General features: G+C 51.3%; 2 protein-coding genes across 3 annotated transcripts in view; both read left to right on the top strand.

Moving 5' to 3' along the window:
* HSPB2 (heat shock protein family B (small) member 2) overlaps window positions 1-13,214 on the top strand; it is a 486,398-nt gene that overhangs the window by 416,165 nt on the left and 57,019 nt on the right. The window lies entirely within an intron of this gene.
* Window positions 1,142-9,436, top strand: ANKK1 (ankyrin repeat and kinase domain containing 1). Of its 2 annotated transcripts, XM_077788071.2 has the most exons (8): window positions 1,142-1,448; window positions 3,604-3,898; window positions 4,225-4,376; window positions 4,901-4,950; window positions 5,035-5,190; window positions 5,872-5,990; window positions 6,858-6,903; window positions 7,218-9,436. In XM_077788071.2, exons 1-8 carry the CDS (start codon window positions 1,261-1,263, stop codon window positions 8,561-8,563), a joined length of 2,352 nt encoding a protein of 783 aa, XP_077644197.1. In that variant the 5' UTR covers window positions 1,142-1,260; the 3' UTR covers window positions 8,564-9,436. The 2 variants fall into 2 exon arrangements, with proteins under 2 accessions (XP_077644197.1, XP_085416388.1); XM_085560262.1 differs by lacking the exon at window positions 1,142-1,448 and having other exon boundaries at window positions 3,273-3,898.

Genomic DNA, 13,214 nt, shown 5'->3' on the forward strand with positions numbered 1-13,214 from the left:
ATGGAGAAGGTACTCGGCTCCTCAGGGAGGGGAGAAGCTGAACACATCTCCAGGGCCCTTGGGTCCTGTCCACATGACAATTCCATCATTTCCCCACGTTTCTCCCTGCTGGCAGGCTCCAGTGCAGGGTGCTGTATCCCACTGGTTCCCTGCCCCTGATCTCCCCTCTGTGCCCATTGCATGCCCTGGCAGCTGGGGCACCGTGCCAAGCACACTTCTCTCCCTCTCAGGATTTTTCATAGAGGTGCACAGAGAAAAATGAAAGAGAAAACAATTTCTATTTCTGTTCCTTGTTTTTGGATGTGTTTGGAGAATTGTTTAGCTGGGGTGAGGGCTTGGTTGGATTCTGGTGAGGATTGTTTGAGCTGCCTTCAGAGAGAGCTGAGGCATTAAAGACACAAATGCACAAGACCCAGACGAGAGTTTTTAAATCCCTTTTCAGCTGAGGGGGTGTGTGCTGCTCCTGGTGAGGGTTAAACTGCTCTGACCAGTCTGGGCTCCTCCAAACACCCACTCCAGGGATTTGACAGCAGATTTTATTTTATCCCCGAGGGAACTGCTCTGGTTTACCACATTTCTGGTATTTCTGCTGATGCATTTTCTGGTATTTCAGGCTCATGCGCTCATGTGCCAGTTCTGGTTGTTTGGGGTTTTTTTTCCTATTCTTTATCTTTCTAGAGTGTTTTTTTTTTTTTTCCTAGAACCTCTCCATCCAGCTACTTCTGGGGTTTTTTAAACTCAGTTTTTCATCTTTCTGGAGTGTTTTCTACCTCTCCATCCAGCTATTTCTGTTTTTTTTCCCCCTCTGTTCTTTCTGGAGTGTTTTCCACATCTCTCATGTACAATTCTGCCTGGTGCATTTCTCCCTTTCCCTCAAGCATCACCCTGCCCCACCTCCCCACTCCCTTTCCCGCAGGCTGTGGAACTCCCTCAACTGAGGAACCCCATCCTCAGCGTGGAGCAGCCCCTAAATTCTTGCTCTTTGCGCCATTTCCCACCCGGAATTCTTTGAGGCACTGAGAGAGCAGAGCCACATCCCCAGGCTGGAGCTGAGGCACCGCAGCTCCTGCGTGAGCTGAGCAGCCACGCTGAGGTTCCACCTCTTGGCAGGAGCTGCCAGGGGTTCCCCCGAGGTGATCCCCACCTCCCCGGGCAGGGCAGGGCACAGGGCAGGGCACAGGGCAGGGCACAGGGCAGGGCACAGGGCAGGGCAGAGGAGCCCCGGTGCCTCCCCAGCAGCCGGGCAGAGCCAGCTGTGCCATGGGCACGGAGCGGGGCCGGCAGCTGGGCAGCCTGACCGTGTTCACCAAGGAGGATTTTGAGGATGAGTGGCTCCGGGTGGCCAGCGGGGGCTTTGGCCACGTCTACCAGGTGAAGCACAGGAGGTGGAGGACGGTCTATGCGGTGAAGTGCTCCCCGTACCTGCTGCAGGACTCCAGCGTGGACAGGTGAGCAACCCTGCTGGGCTCCCCATCCTGCAGGGATTGGGGTGAAACCCTGCGGGAAGGAGCTTCTGCTCCTGGGGAAGGGATGGGTACCCAGAGGGAGTGGGAAATGATAATAAATTGGGAAATAATAATCAATTGAGGGGTGAAACCCTGTGGAAAGGAGCTTCTGCTCCTGGGGAAGGGCTGGGTACCCAGAGGGAGTGGGAAATGATAATAAATTGGGAAATAATAATCAACTGGGGGGTGAAACCCTGTGGGAAGGAGCTTCTGCTCCTGGGGAAGGGCTGGGTACCCAGAGGGAGTGGGAAATGATAATAAATTGGGAAATAATAATCAATTGGGGGGTGAAACCCTGTGGGAAGGAGCTTCTGCTCCTGGGGAAGGGCTGGGTACCCACAGGGAGTGGGAAATGATAATAAATTGGGAAATAATAATCAATTGGGGGGGAAAAGCCCTGCGGGAAGGAGCTTTTGCTCCTGGGGAAGGGATGGGTACCCAGAGGGAGTGGGAAATAGGAGTTCTGCCTTTCCCTGGCTTGTGTGTGGATGTGCAAAGGGACACGAGGAACATGGGGAATAGAGCAGGGCTGGATGCTGGAGCTGAGATCAGCACCTTAAATACAGATAAAAGCAGCCTGGTGGGTTATTTACAGCTTCCACTGGACACTGGGGCTGAGGTGTATCAACCAAACTGAATTCAACACCAAAAGCACCAGGTTTAAAGGTGAGGGGCAGAAGATTTACAGCTGGTTCTGCTGCCCTGCTCCCGTAGCCTGCAGACACATCTTTCCTCTCCGTGGTGCACCTGCAGCTCCTCTCTGCTTCTTGCTCTGTCTCACCAGAGACTTTTCTGGTGCCCACCTTGTGTCTGGAGATGGAGCAGGGCCAGGTAATCACAACCAGGGCTGATAACACATCCAATACAGGCAGAGCTGATGGGAAAACAGCAGAGTCGATGGGCTTATTTAATTTAAAATTTTATTCCGTTCAATTTGGAAGGAACCTGCCTGGATAAAAATCTCACTCTTGTGATTTCTTGTTACAGACGACAGCTGAGTTCAGACTGAGCAGTGACTGTCCTCAGTTTGCTCTGCAGATTCTACATTTGCATTTTGTTCTTGTTTCTGGGGGTGGGGGAAAGGGTCAAATAATCAGTTTTACTTCGATATCTTATCAGTTGTAGCAAAATATCTGAGATTCCTCAACCCATGGGTAGGTCTCACTGAGGCGCCTGCTAGAGGAAATCTGGCAGAAGCTTTTGCTTGGCTGAACCATTTTAGATCAATTAATGGGCTGGCTTAATTGCTGGCAGCTCAGCTCCGTTCCCAGGGCGTGCTGCTCGAAGGCACTCCCGGCACTTTGCTGCTTGGCTGCTCCCCCAAACTCGTTCAGCAGGTCGGGAGGGGGGAACCTTTGGGGAATTTGGAGGAACAGGTCTGCCAGAGCTGGCAGCCAGCAGCAGACGTGCCAGGGCTCCGCGGGCAGCAGAGTCACCGTGCCCAGGGACAGAGCTGCAGGCACGGGCAGAGCTGCAGGATGCCAGCAGCAGGCACAGCTCTGTGCCACGCCCTGGCATCCTGCTGCCAGGGGAGCGCTGGGGATTTCATGGAACCACGGAGGGCTTTGGGCTGGGGGGAGCCTTAAGGATCATTTCAATCCCCCCTGCCACGGCCAGGGGCACCTGCCGCTCTCCCAGGCTGGCCTTGGACACCTCCAGGGATGGGGCAGCCTCTGGGAATCCCATGCCAGCCTCTCTCCACCCTGCCAGGGGAGGATTCCTCCCATCTAACCCTGCCCTGTGGCAGTTTAAAGCCATTTTAGCAGTGTCACAAGCGCGGGCTCCCTGTCCTCACTGCTAAGGACTCAAACAACTTTCTCCTCTCTTTCCCTGTGGTGGCTGATTTTGCCCAAAGAAACCTCAGCTCATTTTGAGGAGTCACAACACCATCCATGTCAGATTTTAATCTGCAAAAGATCACTGTGTGGCAGCATTGTCATCAGTTCCAGGGGGAATTTGGGATGAATCTTTTTGGGGTAGGCAGTGCTTGGAAAGGCTGGGTGTCACTAAGTTACTACGGAGTTACTGAGCCTGTGAATCAACTGATAACATTTCTTGCTCCCACTGTATTTTTTTTTTTTTATTTTCAATTTTCCAGGACCAGCATGAACTGCCTAATGGAGGAGGCGAGCAAGATGGAGAAAATCAAATTCCAACACATTGTCACCATCTATGGGGTGTGCAACAACCCTCTGGGGATAGTGATGGAATATATGGCCAGGGGCTCCTTGGAGAGAATCCTCCCCACCCACAGGATGTCCTGGCAGCTGAAATTCCGGGTGATCCATGAGATGGGCCTGGCCATGAATTTCCTGCACAGCATGAGCCCTCCTCTGCTGCACTTGGACCTGAAGCCAGGGAACGTCCTCCTGGACGGGAACATGCACGTCAAGGTAGGTCCTACATCACAGCCAGGCTAGTTCTGCCAAACCAGTCCAGAATCCCAGAAAATCAGGTTCTTCAGGAACACTTCATCAGAGAGGGACCTGTGGGGTGTTTAACGAGCAGCTGGTGAGCAAATTACACGGTGCTCTCAGGATCAAACAGGGATCTGGGCCAGCCCTGGGAATTTAGGCTCCAGCTGGGCTGCAGGTTGTCAGGGTTTTGTCAAGCTCCAGCTCTCACATCTCCTCCTGTCCCTGATCCCACAGATGTCCAGGTGGCAGCAGGAGGGGAGAGTGTGAGCATTTTGGGGCAGTTTCCCTGTTCCTGCTTGCAGATCTCGGACTTTGGGCTGTCCAAGTGGATGGAGCAATCCAGCAGGATGCAGTACATCGAGAGCTCAGCTCTGAGGGGCACGCTGAGCTACATCCCCCCCGAAATGTTCCTGCAGAACAGCAAACCCCCGGGGATCAAGTATGATGTGTACAGGTGAGGGCAGACCCAGGGCAGCCAGGGGAGTCCCCGGGCTCTGACACCCAGAGATTCCAGCTTGGTTTTTGTCCTTTTGGGTGAGGAGCTTTGCAGCACACTCACACGAGCTCCATGTCCATGTCTGGAAATTCCTCAGCCTTTGCAGCACAGAGTAACCCAAGGCAAGAGGGAAAGGAGGATTTGCACGGCCACAGGAACTTGCAGGAGCCAAGGGCTCGAAACCTCAATGGGAATAAATTGGAAAAAAGGCACTGAGAGCCTGACTTTGCCAGGAAAGGCTCCAAGTCACTCATGCACTGCTCAGACCCTTCGGAGGGTGATGACCCCACTCTTAAGGGAGATGCACAAGGCAGAATCATAAATCCTGATTCTTTTGGCCTGGGGGATGAAATCCTTCTGCTCAGGGAGATGGAATCCTTCCCTCCTGAGCAACTTCCTTCCTGATCTTCCCATTTCTCCCAAAGGCAGAAGCAATAAGTGCATTTGATGTCCCAGTGCTCACAGTCTCTCCTCTCCCGCAGCTTCGGGATTGTCATCTGGGAGGTCCTCATGCAGAAAAAACCTTACACAGGTAAACACAAACCCTGCAGCCATGGAATGTTCATTCCAGCCCTTTTCCCAGGGAGAACACTCAGAGTGTGCTGGATTTTTCCAGGGGCCAACATGATGGCCATCATCGTGAAGGTGGCAGCGGGGAAGAGGCCGGGGCTGGAGCTGGTCAGGGACGACTGGCCCGGGGAGTGCCACCAGATGGTCGACCTGATGAAGAGGTGCTGGGACCAGGACCCCAAGCAAAGGCCAAGCTTTGCAGGTGGGACTGGGCTGTGGCTGAGCCAAGGGTTGGTAAGCAGGGGATGTTTGTGCCCAGTTTTCCCCGTTCTGTCTCTGAGGTTTAACAGCTGGATGCCCTTTGCTGTCACACATCCCTTCATCCCTTTTCCCTCCCTTCCCACATGGGTCCTGCCTGGCTCTGGAGCTGGGGGCAGCCTGCACACCTTGTCAGTGTTCAGGAGCACACATAATCACAGGATATGATTATCTGAAGGTGCTTTTATTGAGAGCTCTGGGAATCAGGGGTACAGACCCAAATCTGACTCCAACACGGCTTTCGAGCCGAATGTATTTTTTATTATATCATTATATAACTTACATATTAATTATTAAGCTTATATTGTTCTATTGTATACATTGACCTTATTCAAACATGAGTTTCTCTTGATCTTTCTTAGGCCCCTGACCACAGTTTCTCATGATTATTCTTACAATTAAACAGTAATTATATTTAATTACTAAACAATCATCACATCTAACAATTATATCATTTATCATGTACTAGCTACACAGGTGGAGTTCTAGCAAGGTACAATGCCTTCATGTACCTAGGGTATTTATTTTTTTTCAGGGCCTATTAAGCTTAATTTTCCTTTTAACCCTAAATCCTCAAGATTTTAAAACCCTTTTACTATCAAGCTGAACTGCTCTGCCCTGGCAGATATCCCTGTGGAGACCGACGTGCTGCTGGCTCTGATCCAGAGCCTGGTGCAGGACCCGGAGAACGAGCGCCTGGTCAGGAAGATGTCCCACAAACCGGCCATCTCCAGGAGCCAGCCGGTGAGGAGAACCCCCCTGGGCCTCCCAGGAAAGTCCTCTGGGTCTGCTCCTTGTTCCTACCAGATCTTGAGGCTCTTTCCCCTCCCAAAGGCTCACCTCAGCATCTTTGGGGGGTGCCTGCACAGGTTGTGCCTCTGTAATTCATTCACGGGGATAAAACACTTGCAAATTAATTAACGAATGCACTAAATGATAAATAGTCTGAGAGGAAAACCCTTTCCTGGACCTGCTCAGGTGAAGTGGGTTTATCATTCAGCCACTAAAAGAAACACAAGCAAACACAGAATCACAGGCTTCTGTTCATGGCACAAAACTGGTGATGTTCCAGTTTGAACAACTTTTACAGAATTCTTTTTTTTAATAGTTTTAAATCCCCATGTTTCTCTGGCTAAGAAAAAAACTCAGGCTTCTGGATAGTCACAATGTAATCTCAGCTACTGGAGTAATTATCCCTAGAAAACAGGGAGAGATAGGAGCTGGGAATTATTGGTATTTAGAGGTTTTGCCAAGCTGTGCAAAAATCCAGACGCTTGAAGAAGTAAGGGCTTGGGGGTCCCTAAATAACAAAGGAAACAATTTTGGGATGCTGCCATGCAGTCAGGAAGCAGAATGTGTGTGGGTTTGGGAGGAAATGAGCACAAGGAGGAAAAGCTCATGGATATCCAGAGATCATCTTCAGGCTCCCCCATTCCTGCTGTGTCATGATTGGTTTAGCTGAGTTTTGGGTGCAAAAACAGGATTGGATCAAAAACTCTCAAATGATGACACAAAACTGCAGAGCAGCAGCAAAGGACTTCATGCAAACATTACAGAATGCAAATGAACACTCTGTTTTATCCTTTTCCTTTCCTCCTTTCTGACAACAAGAGTGACAAAGAGGAGATCGCCTTCCCCCAAGACACCAGGAGTGGGGGTAAGTAGGGGACTGGCTTTAGAATTGAAAATTAAAGCAGAGGAAGCTATAAAAGTTGTCTGTTTTGTTGTAGAAGGATGTGGCTCATATGGTTTTTCACGTGGGGGAGATTTTTAGTTAAGGAAAATGAATTCTTTGGGAAATAGGCACTGTGAGAGAGCAACCAAATGTCCCAGTGCATGTCTGGCCTTATTTTACATTCCTTATCTCTCAAATGGCTCCATTTCACATCCTTCCACAAAGAATCGCAAGTTCTCCCTCCCTTTTTGGGAGTTTTTCACTCTTTCCCCCCCGTTTTGCCTCCCTGCCTTTAGGAAAGGACAACCAGGAGGTTCCTCTGCCACCTCGTCACGGGGAGGCCGGGAGCCCCGAGGAGCTGGCGCCCGAGGAGCTGGGCAGGGTGCAGGAGAACGGCCTGACCCTGCTGCACCTGCTGGTCCTGCAGGGCAACGTGGCCAAGGCGCGCTTCCTGCTGGGCCGCGGGGCCGGCGTCAACCGCGCGGCGGGCGGCGGCTGCACCCCGCTGCTGCTGGCCGTGCAGCGCCGGCTGCCCGAGATGTGCACCGTCCTCATCGAGCACGGCGCCGACGTCAACGCGGCCGACGAGGACGGCTGGAGCCCGCTGCACTTCGCGGCCCAGCACGGCGACGACCGCGCCGCGCGGCTGCTGCTGGACCACCAGGCCCGCGTGGACGCGCAGGAGCGCGACGGGTGGACGCCGCTGCACCTGGCGGCCCAGAACAACTTCGAGAACGTGGCCAGGGTGCTGCTGTCCCGCCAGGCCGACTCCAACACGCAGGAGGTGGACGGCAAGACCGCCCTGCACGTGGCGGCGTGCTTCGGGCACGTCGGCCTGGTCAAGCTGCTGGCCAGCCAGGGAGCCGACCTGGAGAGGAAGCAGAAGAACCTCAGGACGCCGCTGCACGTGGCCGTGGAGAGGGGCAAGTTCAGGGTGGTGCAGTACCTGCTGAAGAACGGCATCTCTGTCAACAGCCTGGACCAGAACCACTACAGCGCCCTGCACCTGGCCGTGGTCAGGGGCAAGTACCTGATCTGCGAGAAACTCATCAAATACGGGGCCAACGTGGAGCTGAGGACGGACAAAGGCTGGACCCCCCTGCACCTGGCCTCCTTTAAGGGGCACGTCGGGATCATCCGGCTGCTGAAGGGCAGCCACGCCCGGCTGGACGCCAAGGGCAGCATGGACTGGACGCCGCTGCACCTGGCCACGCGCTACGGGGACGAGCCGGCGGTCAGCGAGCTGCTGCGCTGCGGGGCCGACCCCAACACGGCCGAGAGGGCCCACTGGGCCCCCCTGCACTTTGCCGTGCTCAGGGGCTCCTTCCTCAGTGTCATCAACCTCCTGGAGTGCCAGGCCGACGTCAACGCCAGGAACAAGGTGGGCTGGACCCCGCTGCACCTGGCGGTGCTCAAGGGCAACATGGCCATCATCAAGACCCTGCTGAAGGCGGGGGCCCTGCTGGACGTGGAGGACATCACGGGCTGCACGGCGCTGCAGCTGGCCGTCCGGCACCAGCGGGACAGCATCATCGCCCTGCTCCAGGGCAAGGAGGCCGCGGGGAGCACACCCGCCAGCAGGACTCCCAACGACGTGAAGATCCCCAGAGCCAGGCTTATCCCGGGAAGGACAGATTTGTGAATTTGTCAGCTCCGGTTGAGCTTTCCCACATCAGCTGTGATGCCTTAAAGCTCCTTGTCGTGTCACCTGCTGATTACAGGAAAATATCTCCCCTTTTTAAATGGAAGTTTTTAAGCGTGAACACTAAGAGAGCAAAAGAAAATGAGGTTGTTTGATGACAAGTTCTTTCCCAAGCTTGTAGAATGTTTTGGCTTGGTGATACTTTAGGCACTGCTTTCCCACTGAATCCTTCCTGAGCAGGGATTTATGCACCCTCTGTTCATGCAGGCAGTGCTGAAGCTGTGCACAGCACACACGCACATCTTCCACAGCTTTTATTGCTTTCATTCCATGTTTTCCTACAGAGAAAATTGGTGTAAAATGGCCCTGGCACAGGTGGGAATTGAATCGTGAGATTCTCACCTGCTGCTGGCACAGCAATGTGTCAGATTTCCTGACATCTCCTTTCTGTAACAAGAATCAAATAAAACAAGGCAGGGAGGAAAAATCTCTGCTAGAGAGTATTGAAATGGATGCAGCACAGGGAACAGAAGCTCCAGAATAATCACACACAGGGTCTGGCTCCTTGCAGGTCAGGGTTTGAGTCGTGTCTCTGGGGGGAAATAATTCCTGGTTTCCTTCAGGGAGATGTCGCAGAGCTCGATCAGTCCTGTGAAAAACATCTTCTTGGTGGATTTGATTCCCTGGTGGCAGCGAGCAGCCCTGCTGTGACTCTGAGCGTCCCCAAACGTGCCTGCTGGGAGGGTGACTTCTCATGGCCTTGAGCTGGGAGCAGGCTGAAATAGAAACAAACAACCCCAGCTCTGCAGGGAGCTGCTACTGCCTGATAACGTGAGATTAAATGGGTTAAAAAGAGGGGTTAAAATGCCCAACCTCTACGAATGTGGTTTTCATTTTGTATTGACTGAAGGTATTGATGGGTATTGTACTTAAACCCAGTTTTTCACGATGCTTTGGCCCCAGAGCCTTTAGAAATCGTTTAAAATAAATTGTAATGAAATGATTCATTTTTAACATTTGCCATTGGTGAGGTGGGGAGCTGGGCAGGTTATGAAATGGAATGCTGGTGACATTTTGGGTTGCAGAGAGTGTAAAAAATCAACTTTTTTTTTTTTGCAACCACCAAAAAAAAAATCCAAATAAAACCCCTTGGCATTTCCCTGATTTACCTGCTCTTGATATTCCCTAATTTTGTCTGAGGAGGAATGGCTCAGCTAGAAGGAATTCTTGGGATGCTCAGACCTTCCTGTGCAGCTCCTTCCCTCAGCTTCAGCTGTATTGATTCAGCAAATGTCTCCCCTGCTCGGTGTCATTTGAAATATTTACCCAGAAAAAAAAAAAAATCCAATTGCCACATAATTCAGCAGCTCCTTTCTGTCCCTGCTCCAGCAGAAAAACAAAACTCAGCTCATATGTCATGGAATGTTCTCTACAAGAGCTTAATTAAATTTATAATGAAAATAACAGGGGATTAAGAAGACACGAGGGAAATACATTGCTCTTGCAGAGCATTCCAGAGGTGATAGAAGCAATTTGCAGAGAAAATTACCTGTTTGCTGCTCAGTTTCTATAGAAATTAAATGAGTCTTTACAAACTCTGGAAAAGTGCATTCCAGCCTCCGCTTTGTGACTGTGCAACTTGCAGCTTATTTCTAAAATTATACGTAGATCTCCATCCCCCCACTTTTTTTTTCCTTTCCCTTTTTCAACTCCATTTCAGTCTTTTGTCCCTGCTGATAAATCTGCTGCTGATTATCTGATGTTCTTACCCGAAGTTCACAGCCCAGGCAGCTCCTGGCAGGGCCTGGCAGCAGCAGCAGGGCAGAAACCTCCTAAACAGCTCGTTTAGATCAAAAATATCAAAATTGTTGACCTTTATGCCTGAAAAATGGTGTTTTTAAGGTAGCTGGGTGAGCAGGGCGGTGTTGTGATGTTGGCAGGGAGTCATGTGGAATGACTGCAGTGCTGCCCTGAACATCCCTGTCCCGCAGCAGCTCCAGACATCCTGAACCACAGGGATATTTTCAAACCAATTGCTCTTCAAAACCCTCCGAGAATCCCAGAACTGGGATGGCGAAGGCAGGAAACCCGAGGGGGGAAATTTAAAGTCCCTTCAAGCTGATCTTGTTGCAGCCCTGCTCCCTGCTGGAGCCACCCCCAGCTCTGTAAATCCTGCGTGTCCTTTGGGCTGTCCTCACTCCCTCTCCATCATTTCCACCCAGAACATCTGTGGGTGACGGGGTCTGCTTTGCTTGGAATGACCCCAAAATCTCAACAGTCCTTGTTCCCCTAGCCTGGCAGCCGAAGAAGAAGTCTGGAATGTGTGAGGTCAAGGTTTCAAGGTTCTTTGTCCTTATCTATAAAATTCTCTCTCTGACCTGCCGAGCTCTGCCTGGTACAGAAGCCAGAGCAGTGTCCCCTGAGCCTCGGGCAGCTCCCACATCAGATACTCAGAATTCCATGTTGTCTATTTACAGATTTGTGCCAATGCCCTCCACCTGTGAATCTCTGCCTTAAACCAATAAAAAATGTCACCAGCACAGCAAGGCATGGAGGACAAGAGAAAGGGAAAAAAGGCTGGGACACCCCAGATTCCTCCATCTTGTACCCCTGAATTACATCCTAAAAACCCCAAAGTTCTACTTCATCAATTTAGCTATTACACTACTCAAACCCTTGTGGTTTGTAATTCCTCACACAGAGTTGGCAGTTTTTTCCACGGGCTAAAATCAAAGCCACAGGTGGTTTTGACCCCTGCCAGGGTTTGGGAACAGCCAGGGCAGCCAGGGGGATGTGCTGGGCTCCCACACGTGGGGAAATGGAAGTGACTTTCCAGACCCCGTGCTCCCCACGAGCAGCACCCCAAGAAACTCCGAGGAGATAAATCAGCAGAAGCAGGGGATGGTTTCACGAGGGGTGGAACTGGGGCTGGCATTGATTTCCTGAGTGCTCTCTCCGTGCTGGATCTCACTGTGATATAAATCCTCTGATGGAAATTTCGTTTGAAGGGGAGATGCTTGCTGTGACGAAAACCTGGACATTCCGGTGAGCAGCGTGGCTCTTCTGGGAGGGAATGTTCACGGGAAAATGTTTGGAATTGAATTTGGTTAAATCCACGTTTTGCATTGCTCCTGCTTCCCAGCGACTGTGATTTGTTTGTTTGGCAGTGCTGCAATTATGCAGATACGGGATTAAATTAAAATTAAAATAATGCTGCGTTTTAGAGGAAAAGAGATCTGAATAAATACAGCTTGTGGGGGGGAAAAAGCCCTTATTTTTAGCAGAAATGCTTGTTTTTTTCCATAGCCCCTTAGGTGTGGAAAATCAAGATGTTTCTGACAGCAATGATGTGAATGTAGGAGGGAGTGATTTTAATGTAAGAAGGAATAGTGAATTCTCTGTGTTTCTTTTTCTTGCAAGGAGGTGGTTGTAGGCTCTGTGCTGTGGCAGACGTCAGTGTGAGACGTGCCTGGCTCCTGCTCAGCCTCTCCCTGACCTGCCAGAATTCCTCCTGCTCCCTCCCCAGGCCACCCAGCTCTGCCCAGCTCCAGGGAGGGGTTTTGTCCCCTTCCTCTGCAAGAAAACCACCTTGTGCCCACCAAAAGCAGCTCCCCACCCTCTCCATCAGCGCAGGTGTGAGCTGCACTTCCATCAGAATAATGGGAAAAGGGCCTGGCTGGGAATCAAGGGGCACTTGCTGTTTGCTCCTGGCAGGCAGCTCATCCCCAGCAAGCTCAACATCTTTTGATCAGCTGCTGCTTTGCTCTCCTCTGCCTCGGAGCACAGCAGGGAACCCTCCTCCCGTGCAATTTGCTGCTGGCCTCCTTCTCTTCTTAAAAAAAAAAAAAAATCCCCACAAACCCGAGCCCAAAAGCTTGTTTTTTTGTTTTTTTGTTTGTTTGTTTTTTAAAGCCTGAGGTTCTTGGCAGTGAGAGGTGAAGTTCAGCTCTGTGGGGACAGTTTGGGGAGGAGATATCACAGTTCAGGCTCTCATTTTGGCAATTCCGTGCTCCTCACACTTTCTGTGGCCTTTTGTAAAGAAAAATCTTTTGTACCCAAACAAAGCCCAGGGAAAGATTTATATCCCTCCTGCAAGAACAACAGGGCACTCAGAGGTTCAGAGCCCTAAATCTGCCCAGCCTGGGTTTGGGGGGTCATGGAACCATGGGATTTGTGAGTCTAAACAGCTCTTTCTGAGGCAAGGATTGGTGCTACCCACAGCAATGTGCTGGGAGGAACAGAAAACCAACCCTGGAACATCCCTGCTCTCAACTTCCCTTAAAAAAATACCAGGTACAGGGATCACCTCCAAATTATCCAGGAGGAAATCCAGAGCACACGGCTGAACTGCCCATCCTGGAGGGAATTTCCTCTGAATAAAAATAAAGAAAGAATCCCCAGCAGCCTTGCTGGATAGGAAATTTCCTGTTCAAGTCCAGCTGGAGCAATTACAGACAGGAGCATTAGGCTGGGGTCAGCAATCAGGAGGTGCAGAAATTAGCTGCAGAAAGGGCTTTGTTTGCTGCTGTGCTACCAGGCCATTACTTCAGAAAGAAAAGGGACAAATCACAGGGAAACTGAGAAAATTCAGCTTGGACAGAATGGAGGTTTGGGGCACTCTTGGTTCCCTGGCATTTCCCCTGCTCCTCAG

Source organism: Lonchura striata, chromosome 24 (assembly GCF_050655825.1).
Source record: "Lonchura striata isolate lonStrDom1 chromosome 24, ASM5065582v1, whole genome shotgun sequence".
Taxonomy (NCBI): Eukaryota; Metazoa; Chordata; class Aves; order Passeriformes; family Estrildidae; genus Lonchura; species Lonchura striata.